The 25,137-nt window shown below is 36.1% G+C and overlaps 1 protein-coding gene across 2 annotated transcripts in view; it reads left to right on the top strand.

Annotated features, from left to right (window-relative positions):
• Positions 1-25,137, top strand: part of STS (steroid sulfatase) — a 194,579-nt gene that overhangs the window by 157,783 nt on the left and 11,659 nt on the right. For both annotated transcript variants that reach the window (XM_043997917.1, XM_043997918.1), the window contains one exon: positions 2,677-2,798. In XM_043997917.1, the coding sequence (XP_043853852.1) occupies positions 2,677-2,798 (122 nt within the window). The remainder of the gene's footprint in view (positions 1-2,676; positions 2,799-25,137) is intronic.

The raw sequence follows: 25,137 nt of genomic DNA, 5'->3' as shown, positions 1-25,137 counted from the left end.
TTCCATGGCCTATTAGGATGTTTATGAGTAGATTGAGAAAATTGTAATCTGGGAGAATGTAAACATATGATACATAATTCTAGTCAGGGCCTTTAATTCTAACTGCATTTCATTCAGACTATAAAGGGCCTTTAAGCCTGTGTTTTGGCTTTATTTATCTTCCTAAGTCTAATTGTCCATGAACTTGATATAATTGTCTTCTGTACACATGGTACCACTTCTGTGGAAACAAAAATTGATGGATTAAAAAAAATGTTAAGAAAAAATGTAAAATGAAGTTTTTTGAATTATGCAGAAAAAAAATCAAGGGAAACAAGCCACAAAGAGTTTGAGAGAATTTTACCAGTTTTCAGCATTCTGCTGATTTACAAATTAAATTAAATTCAACAAATATTTGTTGTGCAACTATTTTTTACAAAATATTAGAAAAATGATTTCTCTTCTACTATTACTAAAATTCTTTCCCTGAATTCTTTTTTTTTGGGGGGGGCAATACGGGTTAAGTGACTTACCCAGGGTCATACAGCTAGTCAAGTGTCTGAGGCCGGATCTGAACTCAGGTCCTCCTGAATCCAGGGCCGGTGCTCCATCCACTGCACCACCTAGCTGCCCCCCTCCCCCCCCAATTATTATTTTTTTTTTTTGCGGGGCAATGGGGGTTAAGTGACTTGCCCAGGGTCACACAGCTAGTAAGTGTCAAGTGTCTGAGGCTGGATTTGAACTCAGGTACTCCTGAATCCAGGGCCAGCACTTTAACCACTGCGCCATCTAGCTGCCCCCCTGAATTCTTAATAAAGCTGCTCCCCAGTTTTGCTTTTCCAGCAGAACTAGTATTGTAACATTGGAGAAATGAACATATATTGAATACAGAGAACTAACATATACATTGATTGGTTTCAAAACATTTTAGCTAAAAATTACCAATCCATAAATATAACTTCTTTTTTTGTGAGGCAATTGGGGTTAAGTGACTTGCCCAGGGAGACACAGCTAGTAAGTGTCAAGTGTTTGAGGCCAGATTTGAACTTAGGTCCTCCTGCCTCCAGAGTCAGTGCTCTCTCTATCCACTGTGCCACCTAGCTGCCCCAAATATAGTTTCTTTTCATTGGGACTGTTAGGTCTAATCTAAAATTCCTGACTATCTCCATCGTATACTAAGCATACAAAAGAAATATAAGCAGCTTACTTGAATGATTTTTTGAACATCTAGACTTTAGGCCTACAAATGCCTCTAGGAACCTATCTACATGGACCCATGTGGGCTTAGAAGCCCCCAAATCTCAAACAGCTCTTCTGGTCCCATGGATGTAGTGAAGTCCTAATTTTTTCTGAATTTTTATTTTTCCATTCTTCCCTTTCTCCTAGCCTGCAAAAATTCAAACTAATTTTTTACATCATCTAATCATTCCCCCCCCCACCCCAATTTCTGGCTAAACATTTCCAGTTCATCAGAGTGCCACACACCAACCTTTGTCATTTTAAGCCAACTAGAATTTAATGTGAGGAAGTGCAGTCTCATTCAAAACTATATAGAGGATTTTGAGAGCAGGTTATAGGGAAAAGAGGTGATTGAACTGAGAAAAATTAGTGGATATTGACCACTTTTTTCATGCAGTGACAACCTAAGATGGAAAAAAGGACTTGTGGAGGCCTCTGATGACTTAGATTTAGAATTGATTTTAGTCCAACACCATTGTTAGTGACAAAACTGAAACAAATGAAGGTTAACTGACTCGCCCAAAGACACATATTTGCTGAGATTCAGTCCAGGTCCTTTAACTCAGTGATCTTTTCACTGTACCATCCATCTTCATACTGTCACTTTGATTTAATCTTTTCTTTTGATTTCATCGTAAATTAATTGTAGCTTAATTTGTTCCCTCTTAATTTTTTTCTATAAAGCAAGTGAGCAGCAACGATTTATCAGCTAGTTCACACATTGCCATACCAGATTTACTCCTGACAAAAGCACTATGCTAGATAGCATAAGGGCTTCAACACTCCTACCCTCAAGGAGTTTGGAATGTCGTACAAGAGTTCTTTTTTAAATTACCCTTTATTTTTTATTTTATTTTTCCCAATTACATGTAAGCAAAACTTTTTAACATTTGGCTTTTAAAAGTTTGAGTTCTAAATTATCTTCCTCCTTCCTTGAGAAGGCAAGCAATTTGATATAGTGATACATGTGCAGTCATACAAAATATTTCCTTATTAGCCATGCTGCAAAAGAAAATACAGACCAAAAGATCAAGAAGAATAAAATTTAAAAAAGTATGCTTCAATCTGCATTGACTCCATCAGTTGTTTCTTTGGAGGTGGATAGCATTTTTTAAGACCTTCAGAATTGTTTTCAATCATTGTATTATTAAGAATAGCTAAGTCATTCACAGGTGATCAATGTACGACAGTGCTGTTACTCTATACAATATTCTCCTAATCTAGTAGGAGGGATAATGAAAGTACAACAACTATAATGTAAGAAAGAATATGAAATTTAACATGGTTATTTATGGAGGGATGGTGCTTTCATCGTTTACTAGGCCCATGCAGTTGCATAGCTCTTTAATCTACTAATAGATGATGAATCTCTAGTTAAGAGTTCTCTTTAACCCCTCCCTCCTGGTCTCCACACATGTGGCTTTTCTCTCACAGACTTTCTGTTGCTTTATCATTTAGAGTTATTGATGGACGTGATCTGATGCCCTTGCTTCAAGGAAAAATCCTCCAATCTGAGCATGAGTTTCTCTTCCATTACTGTAATGCATATTTAAATGCAGTGCGTTGGCATCCAAGAAACAGTAAGTAAACTGACCTTTTAATACTTCCAACATTTCACACAATTTATAGCACTATGAAAGGATTTTTTTTAAAGAAAAGTATAGCCAAGGCCTACAGTATGCCAAGTAGAAGACTAAATTTGTGAATGTCTACAGCTTTCTTCCACTTATTTTTCCTCCTAATTGTATTCTTGTCCAAATAGTAGATTTACTGAATGTCATTATTCTAATGCCATGCAATAGCGATATGCATCAAAAAGCATCAATGCCCAAATAAATTTGCCATTGTTTGGAACAAAGTTCAAATGGCATAATGTTCTCATAAAGTTCAAATTAGGTGCTACCTGATTTGTGAGCTTTCTGGGTAATGGGATCTTCATGGAATGTCTAATTTGGTTTTATTCTACCAACTTTACAATTCCCTTCTGAAAATAACCCTGCATAGAGGAGCAAATAGACCTCTGTCAAGAATCCTAATTGAATTATCAAAATATCATAGATATTGCTATACACTTATATGTATTTTTATTACAGTCTTGAAACTGAGAAATAGAATGGAATAAATTGGAAACCACTAAGAAAACATGTGAGCCAGAGAATTACCCACTTTCTAATGATAGAAGGTCTCATTCCCCAGTTTTTGATTTTATCTTAACTAAAAAAATAAAATTTTTTAGATGTTATTTAAAGATATTGATCATAGATTCAGAACTCAGAGTATCCTCAAAAACCATCAAGTTCAGTACCCTCAAATTTGCAAATGAGGAAACTAAAGCCTAGTGAAGTTATGTGACTTGCTTAAATTCAAACTAGTAGTAAAAGTCAGTTTGGGATTTGAACCTAGGTCCTTTGACTCTGGGGACAATGTTCTTTCCACTCCACCACATTACTCCCAAAAGAAATGGAAACAAAGACTTGTTATCTTCTTTCTTTCTTTTTCTTTTTTTTTTTTTTGCAGGGGAGGGGGGGTTAAGTGACTTGCCCAGGCTCACACAGCTACTAAGTTTCAAGTGTCTGAGGCTGGATTTGAACTCAGGTCCTCCTGAATCCAGGGCCAATGCTCACTGTGCCACTTAGATGCCCCTTGTTGTCTTATTTCTAAAGCATTATAGTGTTTACATGAGACATCCCTAGTGCAGTTCTCAGTTTTCCAAGGCAATGTGATTCATGTTCATGGTAATTTTCAAGTTCTTTTTTTGTACAACCTTGCTGCACAATTAACTTAGCTCTCCTAACTTGAAGAATTTCTTCCTCCCTTAATTCCTTCCTCATCTGTGGTGTTAAGGGCTAAAATTCCAATCGTTACAGTGGGCAGGAAAGTGATAACAACCTTTATCCTAGCCATAATAATTAGACCAGGTTTACACCCTAACATTTTCTATTTAAATCTGTTCATTTTACTTTCAATTAGCTCTTTAAAAACTCCAACAATACCACTAAGTACAAAGGTAGTTTTAAGATTCAAAATGTAAACTCCATAAGATCAGGGATCATATTTTCTTTTCCCCCCCTCGTAGCTCCAGTGCCTAAGCATAGTATGCTAAGGATCAATAAATGCTGTGCTTGTTTTTGGGTTGGGGTTTTTTTTGACTCTGAATATATTTAATCTGCTCATATGTCCTTATGAATCTAGAATGCCTATTTGTAAGCATATCCTACTTCCATTTTATATCTTTAATTACTATAATAAATGAGATTTCTACTTTTTCCAGGTATAATGACATTCCTTGTATAGGAAAACTATAGGGCAGCCAGAAAAACAATTTCTGCTCCTTCCCCATGTATTAAAAAAATTGCTTATCATGCAGTAAGCCTTGCAACATGTCTTAATAATGTGGCTAGATAGAACAATGGGTAAAGTGTTAGACCTGAAGTCAAGAAAACTTGAGTTCATATCCCACCTCAGACATTTACTAGCAGTGTGACCCTGGGCAAGTCACTTGACCTCTCTCTTAACCTCAATTTCTTTATCTATAAAATTGCAATAATAATAGCACCTACCTACCAGGGTTGTGAAGATTAAATGAGATGTCATACATAAAGCACTTTGCAAACCTCAAAGCACAATTTAAATGTTAGGTATTCTAATGTCAAAATCCCTCTTAGAAAAAAAAAAGTTGGAACATATTTAATTGGGAGTGTAAGAGGAATACATTATGCAAAGAAGAGTAAAGTAAAAAGGATAGGAAGAGACAAGTAGTAAGCGAAATTGAGAAAAAGGAGAGAACTACTAGATATGAAGTTGGCCCTAGGAAGCCATGTTCTCTGTACAAAGATCTTTGTTTTTGTTTTTGTTTTTGTTTTGTTTTGTTTTGTTTGCGGGGCAATGGGGGTTAAGTGACTTGCCCAGGGTCACACGGCTACTAAGTGTCAAGTGTCTGAGGCCGGATTTGAACTCAGGTACTCCTGAATCCAGGGCCGGTGCTTTATCTACTGTGCCACCTAGCTGCCCCGACTGTACAAAGATCTTTAAAGGATATGCGTAGCATTCTGTCACAACTCCTTCCTTATTGTCTTCTGCCTTTATCTAATAATCAGAAAATGCTAATATTTGTCATCTCAATGTTAACATGTTTTACTTCTCTAATAGTTCCCAGTCATGAGTTGAAGAAACCACTGGCCTTCCTGAGCACTCAGCCCTTCCTTTTAAGTAATTTCCAGATTAAAACTGAAAATCAATAATGAAATTCTACAGATTTAGTAAGAAGGGGTTTTTTTTTTCTTGCCTGATAGAGGATATAATTTACTACTCCATATTTGATGCATATTTTTAGAAAGAAAATGTGTCCTTTAATCAAGTGGAGTAAGTGTATGACTATACTGGGGCAAACAAAACAAAACAAAACCAAAAACCAAAAAACAAGTAAACAAACAACAACAACAAAAAACCCAAACCCTGTATTGATCACTAAACTCTTTGTCAGGATCTTAGGGAAATTGGAGGTTGCCACTCAAGCCCATGTATCATATCTTAAAAATAAAAGATTGTTTTAGTATGAGGATATTGAAAGTGGAAAAAAGGGACTAACTGGTTTCTTTCTTTAGGATAAGATCTTATAAAATCCTGAAGCTGATAGTGTTTTAATACTCAAGAACCATTTGTCCTCATTAGTTCATGGCTTATATGTTGAAATGTTGGCCCCACTAAAAATTTCTCTTTTAAAAGATTCTCTTTAAAAGAAAGAATGTAAAGTTAACTGTGCCATCATGGGCTTTGGGTAAAGGGCCTATCCATAACTTGTGTGATGCTCTATGTGTCTCAGAAAGTGGAATAGCTTTAATATAACTTTGAACTGATGTCATCCACTGCCACCCCAAAGACTTTAGAAAGTTTGACATAGCTTCAGCATGGAGAACTCTCCTTTCATGAATATGGAAAATATGAGTTCAATATATGAATGTTGTAAATTTTAAATTTTATTGTCATCTAAATCTATATTATCAAAAACACTTGGCAGTGATGGCATTTACAGAGAAAGTAGATATTTGATTTTCTTACTTGGTTGTAGAAAATCCATTAGTAGGAGATAGATGGTACAACCATATATGTATTGATTTTCAATGGACTCCATTGTGTACTTAGATTTGGTTTAGTTTGTCATGTACAAGACATTGTATAAGATTCTAGGGATAAGTAGACAAAAGTGAAAAAGTCTTCAAGGAGCTTCCATTCTATGGGGAGATGACATGAAAACAGCTATAAGTAAAGACAAGACGATTGAGAGAGCACTAACTACAAAGACAATCAAGAAAGGCCTCCTGGAATAATTGGTACCTGAACTGCAGCTAAAAGGAAACTAAAAGTTTCTAAAAGGCCAAAGTGGGGAGGGAGTGGATTTCATGTATGAAAAACACCTTCTGTAGAAGCATAGATATGGGGAATAGAGAACTGACTTCAGAAAACATAAAGTAGACCATTTCAGCTAAAGTATCAAGTGAGTGAAAGGTAGTAACATTTAAAAAACCTGAAATGTTAGTTTAGAAAGAGGTTATGAAAGATTATTAATGCCAAGTTAAGGAGTTTGCATTTTGTCCTAGATGCAATAGATGGCCACTGAAGATTCTTGAATAGAGCATTAACCTAGAATCCGGGATTCATAGATTTTGAGCTAGAAGGGACCTCAGAGAAAGACCACCCAGTCAACTTTTTTGCTTTAGGATGATTATTGTCAAATTGTGGAAGATTGATTTAAGAGGCAAGATGATAGATCAATTAGAAGACTATCACAGGGGCAGCTAGGTGGTGCAGTGGATAGAGCACCAGCCCTGGAGTCAGGAATACCTGAGTTCAAATCTGGCCTCAAACACTTAACACTTACTAGCTGTGTGACCCCGGGCAAGTCACTTAACCCCAATTGTTTCACCAAAAAAAAAAAAAAGACTATCACAATAATCCAGAGAGAGGTACTGAGGGCTTGAACCAGGGCTGTGTCCACATGAATGGACAGAAGAAAACATGGAAAAGATGGTGAAGATGGCAAGATTCAGTAATTTGGTGAAGACAGGGAATAGGAAGAAATATATGCAAAGTTTCATAAATAATAGTGTTTTAACATGAGTCACAATACTACCATTATGTTAATAATATATGTGATGGTCCTTAGCTATGAAAAAATGTTTTATTCAGATCTATGTAAAGTGATTTTTAAGGAATAAACAGCCCCATTCACCTAGCTCAAGATTAGATGCAACACCGTATCCAGAGATGTGGAGGGTTACCTGATCTCTTTCATATTCTGTGCTTAAGTAAGACTGCAAAGATGACTGAAATGGAATCAGCAGCCTTGTGCTACTAGATTAGCTCTTTTATTTTTTTTAATAGATTAGCTCATCCTCCTTGTATCTTGATGGGGAAAGTGAGTAGACAAAGAAGAGACCCATCAGTAGTGTCCCCAGAGAATTTCCTTTTGGTAAGAGAAAAGGTAGAGAAAAAAAATTAAAAAAATTAAAAAATTAAAAAAAAAGAGAAAAGGTAGAAATGGAGAGAAAGGAAGGTCATATTGTCCTTGTGTTCCATAACTGGTATTGTAGTGAACCTCAAACCTTTGGAGAGTTATTACTATGGGGCTGAACTCTGACCTAAACTGGCATTTTTTGGAGGGGGTAGAGTCCACACCAATGATTTCATCAGTGTATTTGCATGAAGAAGAAGTCTTTTAGTATTGATATTTCTATCAGAGGATAAAATCAGCAAGTCCTAAATCACATATAGACTTAGGAATTTGATTGGGAAACTGAGAAGTTAAATGACTTCCTAATAGCAGACTACAGCTAGTTTGTATCCTAAGTAGGACTTGACTCCAGTTTTCTGTGATTCCAAGGCTAGCCTTTTATTCTTTATGCCATGTTGCCATCTATTTGTTGTTTTCCAAAACATTTTCAGTGAGTCGTCAAGGGAAAAGCTCGTGAACTTCTAATTTCATACATGATAAATTAAAATCTCACTTTGATGCCATATCTAGACATGTAAGTAAGGAATTTTTAGAGGTTGAAACAAAGACATTTTAAGCTCAGAGACGTGTGTTAGATGATCACACTCACTGATGAAGTGTGATATCACAGTCCTGCTTTATTAGTCATCGTAAATACTTAAAGAAAAAACAGGAGAGAAAGTTTTATAAACTGCGTAAGTAGAGGGAAGGAGTTTCTCTGGAGTGGGAGAAACTCCTAGAGGACTAGGAGATTGTTAGGGAAGGAGTGACCCCAGTTATAAAACCACCCTAAAGTAGTTCAAAGGAAGAGTCAAATATTAGTGCTATGCATAGTATAGCTCTATTAGTCAATACCAATACATAATCAGTCATCTCCTAGAAGATAGCCAAACCTAGATTATTTCAGAAACTAACTTTCTGGAACCCTTTAATTTGTGGAATACATTTATATTTATACTCAAAAGTAACAAAGAGAGATTAAACAGATACAAAGATACACATGCGAATAACACACTTCTTTGATAATAAAAAAAAGTCTGAGTGCCCAGAGAGAAGCATGCAGAGTTGAGAAATTCTTTGTTCAGAAAACAGGAATGTTTCTGATTGACTAGTGATGTCTTATAAAAGGCCAACATTTTAGAATGAAAACAGGAACATAGAAATAGAAAAAGAAGGCAAATAAGAAAGCAATGTTGAGAGAAGAAGAAAGAGACAAGTGGAGACTAATAGCAGTACCAGCAAGAGTAGAATCTGAACAGCAGATAGAGAAGAGCCAGTGAAGCTAGATTACCTCTGCAGTTATGGATGTGGGGAGAGAGGGAGACAGCCTTCTGCAGTTTACCAAAATTCTTCTGAAGACATATTACTATAGCAAACTAAGCTATAACCCAATGGAGTAACAAGCTTGGACAGTGATATCATAAAGACAAGCACCACAGTGGAGGCAAAGAATAGAAGGGATAGAAGGGTGACAAGGTTAGGCTAACCTTAAAAACACAAAACAAAAACCCAAACCAGAAACAATAAAAAAAGTATACCAAGAGACTTGACTTGAAAAAGACAAACATAAAAAATATTGATGGTTGAGTATAGCATTGACTGTTCTTCCCAGTAAGAGGCTGTACGAGACTCAGAAAGCGCTGCTGTTCAATCATCATTATGGGTTCTATGTTATCCAAAGCCAAAAAGCAGTGGCATATTATCTTCCCTCACAAATTAGCACATCCCTTTTTTTTAACTTATGGATGGCCAGTTAATGCATAGATCCATAAAGACTACTCTTCTTTAATGTCCCTATTTCTTTTTTAACCACTCAGAAAAATAGCCATACCTGAGGATAGCAAAACTATCTTGTTGCTAAACATCTGTGGGATTCACCCTGAGGAGACAAGCAATGCCTGAAAATATTATGTAGAGAGGTCAAAGAGAAAGACCAAGATGGAATGGGTTGCTAAGGGGAGTGAGAGCTTAAAGGTCAGAATATCTCTCAGAATCCTATAGTCATTTCAGGAGCCAAAATTTGCATGGAACAGCATTTTAGAATTCTTCAACCATGGCAGGAATTGCTGTTCTGCATAGATGAGACAGACTGCTGGTATGTGGTTCCTTTTTCTTATCATCATGTCTCTCATTCCTTTTGCTATTTGAGGAAATGGATTCCTGGGAGAAATTACCTCAGCCAAGGGGCTATGATACATTTTTAAATGGATTTCAGACCACAAATTATGTTATAGTTAAACTGAGAAGAGTTGGGAGGAATTAAGCAGAGCTAAGGGGCTCAGAAGAAGAAAAGCAGTTAACAGAAGAATTTGAAAAAAGGTACAATTTCAGCATGGGTTTTGTACTTTTGGTACAATTTGACTGAGGAGAATAGACCTTCATAGTCCTTGGCTATAATAAACATGAGTGAGAATGCTACAAAAAGCTTTACAGCCCTTGAATCCAGCTAAGAAGACTACTGGGCTACTTTGTTATTAGCAATAATAATAACAATAGCTATCATAGCATTTTGAAGGTTTGCAAAGTTCTTCAGTCAACAGTCAGTCAATGAGCATTTATTAAAGTATCTACCATGTGCCACACACTGTACTACGCACTGAGGTTCCAGAAAACAGTAAAAGACAGTTCCTGTTGTCAAAGAGATCACAGTGTGACCGGGGAAGACAATATGCAAAAAACTATGTACAAGGAAGATGTTGGTAAGATATAGTGGAAAGAATCAAAAGAGAAAATGTATTTGTATTGAGGGGCATCAATTTCTTGAAGAAATTTGAGCTGGTTTTTAAAGGAAGCCAGGGAAGCAAAGAGGTAGAATAAAAAGGGAGAATATACTAAGTATTGGAGGCAGTCAGTAAAAATGTGTTTCTTATGTGTACATATACCACAAATGATTCATTTGAAGATAAGTTCTTCTCATTGAGAATATACATATTCATGAGAGATGTATTAGAAAACTGCTGATAGGAAAATACTTAGATTCCCCAAAAGGAGGGAAAGTAGATACTTAAAGCTGTACACTAGTGAATTTTGACATCATTCTTTGAAAAAAAATTCTAAAATTGTTATTAAACAGAGACTTTATGAGCATCTGGATTACAAATCCATGATCACAAAGAGCCAGCACTGGTTCAGTAGGAACAAGTCATACCACATTAATCTAATTTCTTTCACTGATATATTTTTCAATAGAGAAGTTTTAAAATTGATAGCACCAGAGAATGCTGTAGACACGGTGTATAAAGTTTTCTTTAAGCAAATCTAGACATTGCATCTCACGATAGACTTATAAATAAGGTGAGAAAATAACTAAATGATAATATAGTTATGTAAATGTCCAGCTGCTTGAATAACACTGTACCAAAAAAAAGTGTTGACTCATGGATTTGTCTATAAGGAGGTAGCTAATGTCTCAGGGTTCTATCCTGTGCTCCAGTTTAACTCAATTAAAAATAATAATTTGAATGAAGTCATGGGAAGCATGCATGACATAACAAAAAAAGTGGATACTTCAGAGATGGGAGGATAGCTAATGGATGACAGAAACAATATGTGAAAATATTTTTATAGACAAGACTAATAAAATGAAATTGAATAGGCATCAATTGTGAAGGATATTTTTTCATCATACCCCATAAACAAATAATGTAAATGAGATACAAGATCAGGTCCAACTGAGTTAGTGGTGTAGATAAGATTTTAATTTTTTTTTTAAGTGATGCAATTGGGGTTAAGTGACTTGCCCAAGGTCACACAGTTAGTAAGTGTTAAGTGTCTGAGTCCGGATTTGAACTCAGGTACTCCTGACTCCAGGGCCAGGGCTCTATCCACTGTGCCACCTAGCTGCCCCTAGATAAGAGTTTAAATGGAACAAACACTATTAGGAACAGTGAAGGAAATGACTTTCTGATGGGTGAGAAAACCCCTTGGGAGAAAGCTCTTTTTACCCTCTTATTTCTTAATTAATTTTCTAGATAGTCATGTTACACTACCTAGTGAATAATTCAGTTTTGCGTACTTTGCACCATCTTTTTACAAAGGAGGCATATGACAAGAAAGCAAATTAACAACAATTTTCTTTCCTTACTCATAAGTCAGTAGGGAGGTAAAAGAGGGGAAGGAAGGAAGGAACTTGGAATAGATCATCTAAGTTTCCTTCCATCTCTAGCATGTGAATTTGGAACTTCTAAAAGCTTTTTATCTTCTTTAGAATTTCAGTGCAAGACAAAGTCTGTTCTCACATCTGCTTCTATTTCTAATTTTCCCGAATTTCCTTCACTGATAAATTGATCCTTATGTATTTTAGTTTCAGCTAAAGCACTTTACCTGGAGACACCTTTCCCCTTTTCATTTCTTTGTCTTCTTCCTTAGGAGAAGCAAATAGGTTAATCCTGAATTATTGCATTTATATTTCTTTATCAGCCCTATCATTTCTCATTGTTTCTTTTTTCTACTTTTTATTAATCCATAATTTTTATGACTTTTTTTTTCTTTCTTTCTTTTGTGGGGCAATGAGGGTTACACAGCTAGTAAGTGTCAAGTGTCTGAGGTCGGATTTGAACTCAGGTCCTCCTGAATGCAAGGCCAGTGCTTTATCCACTGTACCACCTAGCTGTCCCCGATCCATAATTTTTAAAAAGCCAGTACTGATTTTAATTCTTTCCCCCTTTTACAGAAGATACTTCCCAGTCTTAGTCAACACTTTGCTCCCTCCTTGATGCTCTGAATTTCCAATTTCTGCTGCTTCAGTAACTCAGATAGATAATTATGTTACACAGAACTTTTCATATAGTAGATATTTAATAAATGTGTAATTCAATTGTTAAATCATTTTAGTGGTTCAGGTCCCAATTCTGCTACTTATTATTTTTGTGATCTTGTACATATGACTTCAACTTTCTGAGTCTCGGCCTCTGCAACTGTAAATTAAAGGAGCTGGACTAGATGGTTTCTCAGTTCTCATCTATATAGCCATCATTCTAAAGTTTCCTCGTTTCTTTGCACTACAGCCCTATGTCTGTGAATGGATTTTGTGTAAGGTGAAATGATCCTACTGCACTACTGCAAGAAAGGAAAAATTAGGATTCTTATCCTCCCTCTGACCTTTTTTTGAATGGAGAAATCACTGGTTACTCTCCTCCTCCAATTAGGCATAACTTTCTCTCTACACTTTATCCATGACTTGATCTAATGTAGGAATCTCCTTGGGTAGGACAAATGACCCACTCTAACAGTGCACTCAACCCTTTACCAGACAGAAACTTCTGCTGAGCTCATCCTTTGTCTTTGAAAAACCCCAAATTCATCCTTTTAATCTGTTTTGGAAAGTTATAAAAATAAATCATTATGATTGCTTTAAATTTATTTCCTGAGCCTCTATCAAGATCAATCCCAGACTTTTGATACTCTCTTTTCTCTATCTCCTTCTATCCCTTTGTATAACATGCTAGCAAACTTCTCTCTGTCTCTGGTATCCCTTTTCCCACTAATGAAACACAAATCAGAAATTGCTGTGGTTGACCACTCTTTCATCCTATTTCAGCCTTCAATTTTAATTGAACAGAACTATAAATAAACTTTAAATAACAGGTAAGATTTTGATTTAACTTGTATTTCCCCAGGCAGAGAGAGTAGGGAAAGGAGGGACCATGGAAAAAATCACTGTCTGGTATCAGTTCTCTTGAATGGAAAGTTCAGCAATAACTGAACTCTTATCGCAACTTTCATCTTGGTCTTATGCTGCTCTCCTAGTAACTTTGGGCAGGAGCAGTCATGTTATTTGTTATACAGGTTCCAGTGTCTGCTCAAAAAATAGCAGCTGCTCCCACCTCCAACACCCTCTCCATCCTCTCTTAAAAACCTGAGTGCAAAGCCTCAGGGCTCATCCTCACACCTGCATACATTTCACCTCTCCCAAGACTTCTCCAAGGCAAGAAGAATATGAAATAGTCTTTTTAAGGTTATGGATTTTAAAAAAAACCCTGGTAATTTCTGTCCCATCCAACAAGTTTCATTCCAGCTATTCTAATCATTTCATAGAGTGAGTGTCACAGCAAAATTAGATTCTTCTACAAATCACATGCTATGTGACATTTTCATCCTTCATATCCCCTTTATTCCAGATTTTAAAATGGCTGCAATAACTGTGGTTCCACATTAGGCTGTACTTTCCTGCTCATATTTGTGTCAATGTCGTAACATTAATATACTGAGTAGAATGTTTAATTTTAAATAGTTGGTTGTTGTCCTTCATTCTTGAAGAGGACCAAAATGCCATCATGATGTTAGTTTTAAATATTACCATAACAACAGTACAATGTTTTCCACTAGTGATATTTCCATTTTGGAATGTAATAAAGTTTTGAGCAGTAAACTACTTTTCAAGGCCTAACTTCTGCTTCTTATACCTTTAAAAATCAATTCTCACAAGTAATTATGTATAGTTCCATTTGAAAATTTTTCACCAAAATGTGATCATTGTATATTTTTGTAAATAAACATTTTTATCAGGACTTTACAGCCATCTTGACAGAGGAACAGTTGCTGAGACATATAAATGAGATTTCTTCTTTGAAATGGTTCATCCATTCACCTGCTTTCCTGAACAGAGTTCAAATTACTTTTACTTTTTTTCTCTTTTCTGATATATAGTTCTAGTTTCAATTTACTATTGGAGACAAAAGAAATCAACTCTGATCACTGCACTGTTAAATCTCTTGTCCCATCTATCTTCTCCTTTCAGATTTTGTTATTTTCCCTTTAGTGAAGGTTCTTCTCAGATGACTCAAATAAAAAGTTCTTCCCTTTTCTGATTCCTTTATTGATTCTACTATCTAAAGTCAAAAGTGCCTCACAAAAATTTATTTTCAAGCTTGGTTTATTTTCTAAGTTACTTCCCTATCTTCAACTCCTGTGACTCTTCAATTTTTCAAATCAATCTATAGAAAATATACTGGATCAGGAGTCAGGAAAATTGGGTAATAACTACCAAGTTCCAACTAATTAGTTGTCCAACTAATTAGGAAAGTCACTTAGTCACCCTTGGTCTTAGTTTCCAAATTTGTAAAATCTGGAGGGGAAGTATATTATCTAAACTCTAAGACCCATTGAAATTCTAAAATATTATTAGATATTTATCTTTTTAATGATGTATTATATTACTGAAATCTAACTTAATATTATAGAGTGTATTATATCGTAATAATATTAGAACCAACTAATACAGTGGTTAGAATTTTGGATCTGGAGTGAAGAAGATCTAAGTTCAAATTCAGCCAGGGATACTTACTACCTGTGTGACCCAGGGTAATTCCCTTAATATTCTGTCGTATTCAGTTTCCTCACCTGTAAAATGTGGATCATAATAGCACCTACCTACCAGGTTTGTTGTGAGGATTGAATGGAATAATAATTATAAAGTACTCAACAGTGTCTGGCAGATAGTAGGCATTTAGTAAATGCTTTCACACACACATATGTAATTTTCTGAGGCACTTTTGACTTTACATAGCAGAATCAATAAGGAATTGGTAAAAGGAAGACCTTTTTATTTTAATCATCTGAGAAGAACCTACACTAAAGAGAAAATAACAAAATCTGAAAGAAGATAGAAGGGACGAGAGATTTAAGAAGGCAATAATCAGGAGGTGATTTCAGTAAACATAGACATGTGGGTATATATGTATATGTGTACACACACACACACATATATACATATACATATATATGTATATAGATAGTTAACCAAAAAAATCACAAGTCCATGAGATATATGTTGCAATTGGATTTATTAGAAGAGAAATAAACATACATGAAAAACTCCTATACAGGTGCAAGGAGTTCAGTGGTTCAGGGAAAGCCTTGGGTATTTAAGATCCAGGGAAAAGGGGAAGTTAAAGGGGAGGGGGAAAAGACTAATTTCCTCCTGAAGGGGAGGAAAAAGATGATAGCAAAAACCACATTCTTTTGTTGTTGTTTTTTATTTTGGTGGGGCAGTGGGGGTTAAGTGACTTGCCCGGGTCACACAGCTATAAAGCCACATTCTTTTGCTTGAGAATGGCTAGACCATGAAGATAGGATGGTCTGCTTATCTACAAGGGTAACGGCTGCACAGTTTCTCAGTCTGGTGCAGACTGGTTCCTGTCTTGATTCCCATGCTCACACAGGGAATCCAGCTTGGGGTGCAAATAACAAATTAGATCAGTTCAGGGAAGGCTTTGTTGTTGATATATTCAGGGCCTCCTGTGTCCAATGTGTCTGGAAAATACAGCAATTCATGAAGACAAGTTCAGGGGGCCCCTTAATAGTATATTTATAAATTGTAGCCATAATTAGACATTTATGCACCTGGGACATTGGCAGCAGTGAGAGCTGGGCTGAGAATCACTTTGGGCCTGTTGAGTGAGGAAGAAGCAGTACCAAGATAAAGACACTATTACTCTCCCCCACCAAGACATGTGTGTGCTTTGCATAGCTAAAAGTATTATATCAACTTTAATTATTGGTGGTGGTAGTAAAAGGGATCCTATTTCAATTATCTATTGACCTAGATGCCCTTTGAGATCCCTTCTCACGTAAAGATTCTGAGAGTGCTAAAAAGTAGACTAGAGATTATGAGTGCTATGATTATTTGCAAAAGAAAAAATATTAGTTGGAATGATCAGATAAGTTTTCATGTAAGAAGACAGAGGAAAATCAAGGAGCATACACTTGTTGCTTCAATAAGGTCTTTGTACGATGAGGTTACTGTTGTCCAGGAAATAGGACAATGACTAGAAAAAATCTTTCATTCATTGCCATGGCTGCATATGTAAATAGAGAAGGTGCATGGGAAACATAGTTATATGTGGCCCCTTCTCACCTCACTTTTCTCAGCTGCCAATCTCACTTGTCTTCCCTGTATGTTGAATGGAAGGAAAGTTTGAAGGGACTCTTTAGAACTTCTCTTCCCCACTCTACCCCTAATTTAATGAGAGTTCCTGTGATAAGCATAATTACCACAATGATCCCTAATAGTTTTCTTTATCCACACACCATATTTGTCTGAGTTGCTAAATGTATTTTCTAAGTTCCTGGTCTATGGCCTATCTTATAGGTTTCATTGATTCCTTCATTCCTTCATTCCTTCAACTTGATGCTAGGAGCATATGCTGCTGTAGTGGAAAAAGCTCTAGACTTATAGTTGGAAGATCTGAAGTTGAAGAGAATACACCCACCTCATTTTACAGATAAGGAAAATGAGACCGGGAGATTAAGTAACTTCTCATAGTTTTTATTTTTATTTCTGCCAAACTTCAGGGAATAATATGTACATTTTCTTTAATAATGGCAAATTATGCAGATAAGTAACCCCAAAGAAATCAATTGATATGCAAACACTCAAAATATCTATGGGTTATTTTAAATATACGTATTCTAGTTTCCATGTGATCATATTTCTATATGATACTAAGCTTACATTAATACTTTAAAGCCTGTCATTTTGATTATGAAACCCTTCTTTAAGTAGAAATTCACCACGTGGCACATGGTACACACAGTCTTCTTTCACTAGTGGTCCTTTCTACATCACTCTACCAATAAGACTCATTGTTCTCACCCTCTGTTTCCCGATATTCCAAATCACTTTCAGCAACATGGAGCTTGGAAATGATGGTAGGCCTAAAAGAGGTTTGTTAGCTCTGTTCCTCATCTCTGCCTCTATAGGTCATCAGACTCAGCTCCCTAGCTAAAGGAAATGGGGGCAGCTAGGTGGCGCACTGGATAGAGCACCAGCCCTGGAGTCAGGAGTACCTGAGTTCAAATCCGGCCTCAGACACTTAACACTTACTATCTGTGTGACCCTGGGCAAGTCACTTAACCCCAGTTGCCTCACTAAAAAAAAAAAAAAAAGAAAGAAAGAAAAGAAAATGAAAGGTAATGGGTTAGAAGGGTAGGACAGGGGCGGCTAGGTGTCTCAGTGGATAAAGCACTGGCCCTGGATTCAGGAGTACCTGAGTTCAAATCCAGCCTCAGACATGTGACACTTACTAGCTGTGTGACCCTGGGCAAGTCAATTAATTCCCATTGCCCCACAAAAAAAAAAAAAGAAGAGTAGGACAGCCTATGAATCAAGCTGACAATGACATTATGCTTATAGCTATGGCTCGCCTCCAGTTATCATCATAATGTGGTAGCATAATTTTAAATGATGAACAGTAACAAAGGAGTTAATTGGCATACCTGTGTTCTTTCTATACTGAACTGGAATCAGATCTATTCTGATTCTTAATGCAGTACCTTTTATAATTTATCTTAGTATGCAGGCATAATAAACACTTTCCTTTGGCATTTCATTAGCTCAAGAATTTCAAAATTATATTTGGGAAGTACTTAGTTTGTGCCCAATAATTTTAATTCCACTGTCATCTTGTTTTATTTTTAGCTTAACAATGGAAAAATGTGACAAAGCTCTAAGAACTACCTAAATAGTTAGATATTGGAAATATGACTGTAAATGCTATTGAATGGATTACATAATCTTTCTCATGCTTAAATTTGTTTGATGCCCAGATATTTATTGTGCCCTTCTTGTGTGCAAAGCACTTTATGTATGTTTCCCCACCCCAAAGCATATCATCCAAAGTAGTCCATAAAATAATGTCTTGGTATGACATTTACCAAGGAAATTCTAAATCTGAGTATTAAAATAAAGACTAAAATTTTGAAATGGCTTGAATTTGTATTCTGTAGCCCTCCCTCCAGAACTCTCAGTAGAAAACAATTTATGGCTTATGCTTAATTGGTGATTGATGACATTTTCTCAGTCACTCCTCATTCTACTTGACCTCTCAGTAGCTTTTGACATGGTCAGCTAGCTTTCCCCTTTTTCCTAGATAATCTCTCCTTTCTTCACTTGTGTGACATTTCTCTCTTTGGGTTCTCCTCCTGCCTGACTGAATCCTTGTTTTATCTCTTTTACTGGATCACAATCTACTTCCCATACATTAATTGTGTGTTTCCCAAGGTTATAGCCTGAGTTTTCTTCTCTCTATATACTCTATCTCTTGGTGATCTTATTAGATTGAATATGTTCAATAATCATCTCTATACAGATGACTCCCATGTCTATATAATGAGCCCTTAGTCTATATTGTAAGTTTCCTGAACTCCAATCCTACATCACCAATTGCTTTATACCTGGTTTTCCATTGGTACCATGCTAGGTATTTGTCTTTGTGTCCTTAGTACGCAGTACAGTGCCTTCTGCAGAGTTGGCATTTATTGTTTTTTAATTGAATTGCATTTATTGATCCAATAATAGTATATTTCTGCATAGCACTTAGACTTTTCACAGGAATTTGATATACCTTTTTCATCTGATCTTCATAACACTGAAAGATATGTAATTTCAGATAGTTTTATTCCCATTTTACTAATGAGGAAACTGTGTACAGAGAAGGTAGTTGACACAACTGTTGTTGTTCAGTGGTTTTATTCATGTCCAACTATTTCTGATCCCATTTTGAGGTTTGTTTTTTTTTTTGGCAAAGATACTGGAGTGGCTTGCCATTTCCTTTTCCAATTCATTTTATAGATGGGGAACTTAGGCAAATAGGGTTAAGTAACTTGCCCAGGGTCACACAGGTAGGAAGTTTTGGAGGCCAGATTTGAACTCAGGAAGGTGAGTCTTCCTGATTCCAAGCCCAGTGCTCTGTCCACTTTGCCACCTAACTACTCTAGTTGACACAACTAATAAGTAGCAAAACTAGGACTTTATCCAGACATTCCTTTTCCATGTTCTGTATTCTTCTATACACTACATTATGTTATAAACCAAAAGTGTTTATACTTTGTATTGATTAGAGTCAATAATCTGCAAAACAAATATGAATGAGGAGGAAAAATCAAGTCTTGGGAACTCAGAAAAGGGAATTCTAGATATGTTACAGTCCCTACAATAAACCAAAATGAACATTAAAATAATTGTTACTTCTTGTCTTACATGACCTTAGGAAAGTCACTTAACAACTTTGGGCCTCAGGTACCTGGACTACAAAATTTGGGGGTTGGAGTAGATGATCTCTTAAGTGATATACATCTTCTAAGGCTATTTTTAAACCTGGATTTGTAACTCCATTACAGAAGTATAAATAAAGCAAATTTAAAATAAACCTATCATAGATGGCCTAAAAGTGCTCCAGTATCCATGTCCTGTCATGTTACCTGTGACCACTTATCTCAGCATTTATGATGCTGCTGCATATCTATTTTCTTAGACTGTCAGTCTTTCCAAAACATTATTTTTGGCAAAGTAAAACTCCTAGAATTTGCTATATTTTGTGATGCTACAGTTTGAAAGTGGAGAGGGCTAGGAGAGAATAACACCCTGTGGTTTATCATTTTCAGGCTTCTTTGAGTGTTATCTCTGTTGATAACTACACTAGTGAGATTGAATATAAAATTCAGGACTCATTATCCTAGGCCAGAGGCTCATAGAGTGGATGGAAGGAGGGAAACATAAAACCATGGGTGTCCCTCATATATAAGACATTATTAGATTTGTAAGGAGTTGAGAGTGGGTTGACTTCTACAAAGTGTTAGAGGAACACTTTCCTGGATAGAGAGATGGATTAAAAAAAATAGAACTTAAATATAATAAAGAAGAAAGACCTTTCCTCCCCCTCTAAGGAAACAGACTGATCTCACAGGATTTTCTGTTCATTTTTAAACTATTTAAAAATGTTATTATTTATTTTAAGAATTCTTTTTTTTTTTTGTAAATTTTGAGTTCTAAATTCTCTCTTTTCCTCCAACTCACCCCCACCCCCACTGAAAAGGCCAGCAATATCACTTAAACACTGAGATCATGAAACCATTCCCCGATTAGCCATATTTCCAAAAAAAGCACAAAAAACACAGAGAGAAAATTATATTTCAGTTTGTATTCAGAGTTCATCTGTTCTCTCTCTGGAGGTAGGTAGCTTTTTTTTTTTTCTTTTCATCATGAGTCCTTTCACATTGTATTGGATTATTATATTGATCAGAGTAACCAAGTCCTTCAAAGTTGATCCTCATTTCAGCATTGCTATTACTGTGCACAATGATCTCTCAGTTCTTCTCAATTCACTTTGCATCAGTTCATAAAGGTCTGGCATGTTTTTTCTGAAACCACCACCCTTATCTTTTCCCACAACACCATACTATTCTATCATAGTTATATACCACAACTTGTTCAGGCATTCTCCAATTGATGAGCAGCCTCTTGATTTTCAATCTTTCACCACAAAAGAGTTCCTATATATACATATGTGTGTGTAGCCTTTTCCTTTCATCTTTTTAGAGACCAGTATTGCAGACCTAGTAGCAGTATTGTTGGGTCAAAAGGTATGCACATTTTTATTCAGGCTGGAAAAATGTCTTTCCCCGACCTTTTGTTTGTTTTGCATCTCCAAAATAGGATTTGAGGGATGTTTTTTGTTTGTTTTTGTTTTTGTTTTTTTGCGGGGCAATGAGGGTTAAGTGACTTGCCCAGGTCACACAACTAGTAAGTATCAAGTGTCTGAGGCCTCATTTCAACTCAGGTTCTCCTGAATCCAGGGCCAGTGCTTTTTCTACTGCACCACCTAGCTGCCCCGTGACATGTCATTTTAAAGTTGTTTTGAGGGGAATGTTGAGAGAGTTCAGCTGGGTTGCTTCTGATCTGCAATCTCAGGATTTTCTGTTTAAATGAGCCTATTGGTACACTATTGAGGACTGACTGTATAGTCTTTACTTAACTATCTTTCCAAGTCATCTTAATATACTTTCCCTTCCAATTTACCTGATATCTTTAAGAAATTCCAGGGGGCAGCTAGATGGTGAAGTGGATAGAGCACCAGCCCTGGAGTCAGGAGTACCTGAGTTCAAATTTGACTTCCGATACTTAACACTTACTAGCTGTATGACCCTGGGCAAGTCACTTAACCCCAACTGCCTCGCTAAAAAAATAAAAAATTTAAAAAATAAAAGAAATGATCCCGGATATGAAATACACAAGCCCATCAAATTAGAAAGGAAACTAAAGACCAGTGTCCTTTACTTAAATTATCTCACTGTACATTTACATTTGCTATTTTTGATGATTCTAGAGACATGTGTAAGACATTTGGGCATTTACTTTAATGAGTGTGAAGTCAGAAATATACTGAGGAAGTAAAAAGTATTTTAGCTTGGGTAAATATTATTCACCATATTTATAAGGTGTAAGGATGCTATGACTTCTGACTGCCAGAGTTCTGTAATCTCTGATGCTAACACATACAAAACAATGGGAAAGGCCTCAGTGCCATCAAGGACATAGCTCTTGCTAATTTGTTGCTACTGACACCAGCACTATCCATCCCCTTTCTGTTATTCTATACCTAAACCCTCACACAGCTTATAGTATAGCATAATGTTTAAAGTTTCCCTAGAAACCATAGTATTCAGAGCAGGAAGAAAGGCACACACATACATGGATGCACCTAGAGAACAAGTCTCATAAGGGCTATTCCCCATTGCTTCAAAGAGATCTCATATGGTTCTCCTTCCTTTCAAAAGATATAATTGACCAGACTAAAAAACAATTTAGGGTCCTAGGGTCTCCTTCCTTTTGTTTACTGCTTATACAACTAGCAGATATTTCAATGAACAACATAGTTTGGATGAAAAGGGCTTTTCCTTCCTCCTATTTGAAAATAGGAAGGGAGGCAGCTAGGTGGCACAGTGGATAAAGCATCAGCCCTTGATTCAGGAGGACCTGAGTTCAAATCTGGCCTCATACACTTGACACTTACTAGCTGTGTGACCATGGGCAAGTCACTTAACCCTCAGGATTTGAATTCAGGTGTTCCCAAATACAAGTTCAGTGCCTTTTCCAATATGGCTTCTAGCTGCCCTAGCTATGCCAATCATTGTGCTTTTCATAAAACACACACACAAAACCCCCACTACCATATAGCTCTTAGCCCCCAATTAGACAAAAAACAATTTTGCCAGATATGAAGATCCTTAACCTGTTTAAATTCTGTGGATCCGAATAGCCATTGGCTTTCTCCCCAACCCTTCACTTCCTTCCATTTTCACTGTCTTCATGCAAATACAGAATGAAAAGAAAAAAAAATGAAATAATGTCCTACTCTTATCTAGAACACAAGTCATTAACTCCGGGTTCATGGATCCTCAGAGGGTCTGTGACTATATTATTTCTGGGGGAGTATGCACTTGGTTGGGGGAAGATTTCAGCTTTACTTCAATATCATTAGTTTCCTCTGATTCTATGAATTTATAAAATATAAAATTTATAGAATTTATAAAAATTCTGAGAAGTAATTCATAGGCTTCAACAGGCAATCAAAGGAATCCATGACACACAAAAAAGTTAAGAACCCCTGATTTAGTAGGAGGGATAATACAAATACACAAATAACTATAATATAAGGCAAATATAAAATCTCGCATTACTCATAGTCTCCATGCCAAATTTTGTCTATTTCTTCCCCTGTGGTGGCATAACTCCACACCTCCAATTCAATCAATGAAATTAATATTATTTCTTCTTGAATTGTGAATCCTAAGCAAGGGAAGAACAAGAGGATTATGTCCTTGGCTGAAGCTAGTTTCTGACTGTCCTATTTATTATTTCTCTCTCTCTCTCTCTCTCTCTCTCTCTCTCTCTCTCTCTCTCTCTCTCTCTCTCTCTATATATATATATATATATATATATATATATATATATATATATATATATATATATTATATATATGACATCTATTTAGATCTCTCTCTCTCTCTCTCAATCATCTATGTATATCAACTACCATGCTTGTCTTAGCTGTAAGAGTTGTCAATGTGTTGTGAGCCCTGGATTTGGAATCATAAGGTTTAGGTTCTAACCTCTATCATTTGCTCTTATATGACTTTTGGTAAGTCACAGAATCATAGTCCAATTGTAGGACAATTTCTTCATTTGAAAAATGAGGGGCTTGAACTACATGATCTCCAAGTTCCCTTCCAGTCTTCAAACTTTATTATTTTAGTGTCTTAAGATGATTTCAGTGAGGCACCATGGCATTGTGAATAGAGGCAGCCTCACATTCAGGTCAAATCAATTTTCACCTCTGTCACATGATGGTTATCTGAAGTTTAGGCAAGTAATTTAATCCCTCAGTGTACTAGGCAACTATTAAAAATTATAAGTTGCAGAGGAGGTGCTGACTGGAATTATTACAGGGAATTTTCTCATCTGGGATTTCTTCATGCTAATGAAATCACAGTTCAGTCCTTACCCTTGTCTATGGATCTCATGCAGAAATCTCAATAATATGTTGGTGCTTGACAGAGTTAACATTATGCCACACACAAATAAGAACATCTGGAAGACCTCCTTATCTATCAAATTCTCTTCCATCTGTTTTAGACATTTCCCATTCTGGTAGAAGACACATTCATCTTTTTGTTTTATGCCTAGTTTGATATTAATTTTCAGAGGGTTAGTGTACAAATTTATCTTTGTTGTTACTTTTCTCAAAGAATATTGTATAATTTTGATGTATCCATGGAAACACCTTATTAGAGGAGGGCCTTAATGGCAGTATTTTATTCTAAAAAAATCAGGTGTGTTTTTTATAGTTAACAAACAATAAGCACAGTGAGATCTTGTACTCTTTTCACCTTTCAGTCATTTGTTGCACAGTGAGGATTTGTTATGTTATAAAATATGGTTTATAAAACTTTCCTATTCCTGTCTCAAAACATGCTCTAAAACATGTTGCTTAAGATGTGTGTGGAGTATGCTTATGGGTCAAACTATGAATTATGATTCTTTACATGAAAGTAAAGAAAATTATTGCCTATAACCATGATCTGACCAAGGACTATTTTCTTTTTTTTTGTTTTGTTTTGTTTTGGGGGTTTTTTACAGGGCAGTGGGGGTTAAGTGACTTGCCCAGGGTCACACAGCTAGTAAGTGTCAAGTATCTGAGGCCAGATTTTAACTCAGGTCCTCCTGAATCCAGGGCCGGTGCGTTATCCACTGCGCCACCTAGCTGCCCTGACTATTTTCTAATTAATTATATTTTTTAAAAACTGAAATTAGAAATCTATAGTGAATTTAACTACCTTCAACACTTTAATTCAATATTTTCAAAAGCAGCATGGTATAGGAGAGTGTTACATTCAGAGTCAGTAAGTAAAATTTTGCCTACGATACATGGTATATATGAGATATTAGACAAAACCTTTATTCTATTTTGTCTCAGGCAACTCCCTAGGACTACTTTACTCAATCATAGATTATATTTTTATCAATATTGATAGAGGGAGTTCCCATACTGGTAGTTCACTAAGCTAAATATATCACAGATCCTTTTCTTGTTTTAGTAAGTCAACATCTATTTAATGCTTGGAATAGAATCTAGGAACTTGGAATTGTT

Source organism: Dromiciops gliroides, chromosome 3 (assembly GCF_019393635.1).
Source record: "Dromiciops gliroides isolate mDroGli1 chromosome 3, mDroGli1.pri, whole genome shotgun sequence".
In the NCBI taxonomy this organism is placed as follows: Eukaryota; Metazoa; Chordata; class Mammalia; order Microbiotheria; family Microbiotheriidae; genus Dromiciops; species Dromiciops gliroides.
This window is presented reverse-complemented; position numbering and strand designations above follow the sequence as displayed.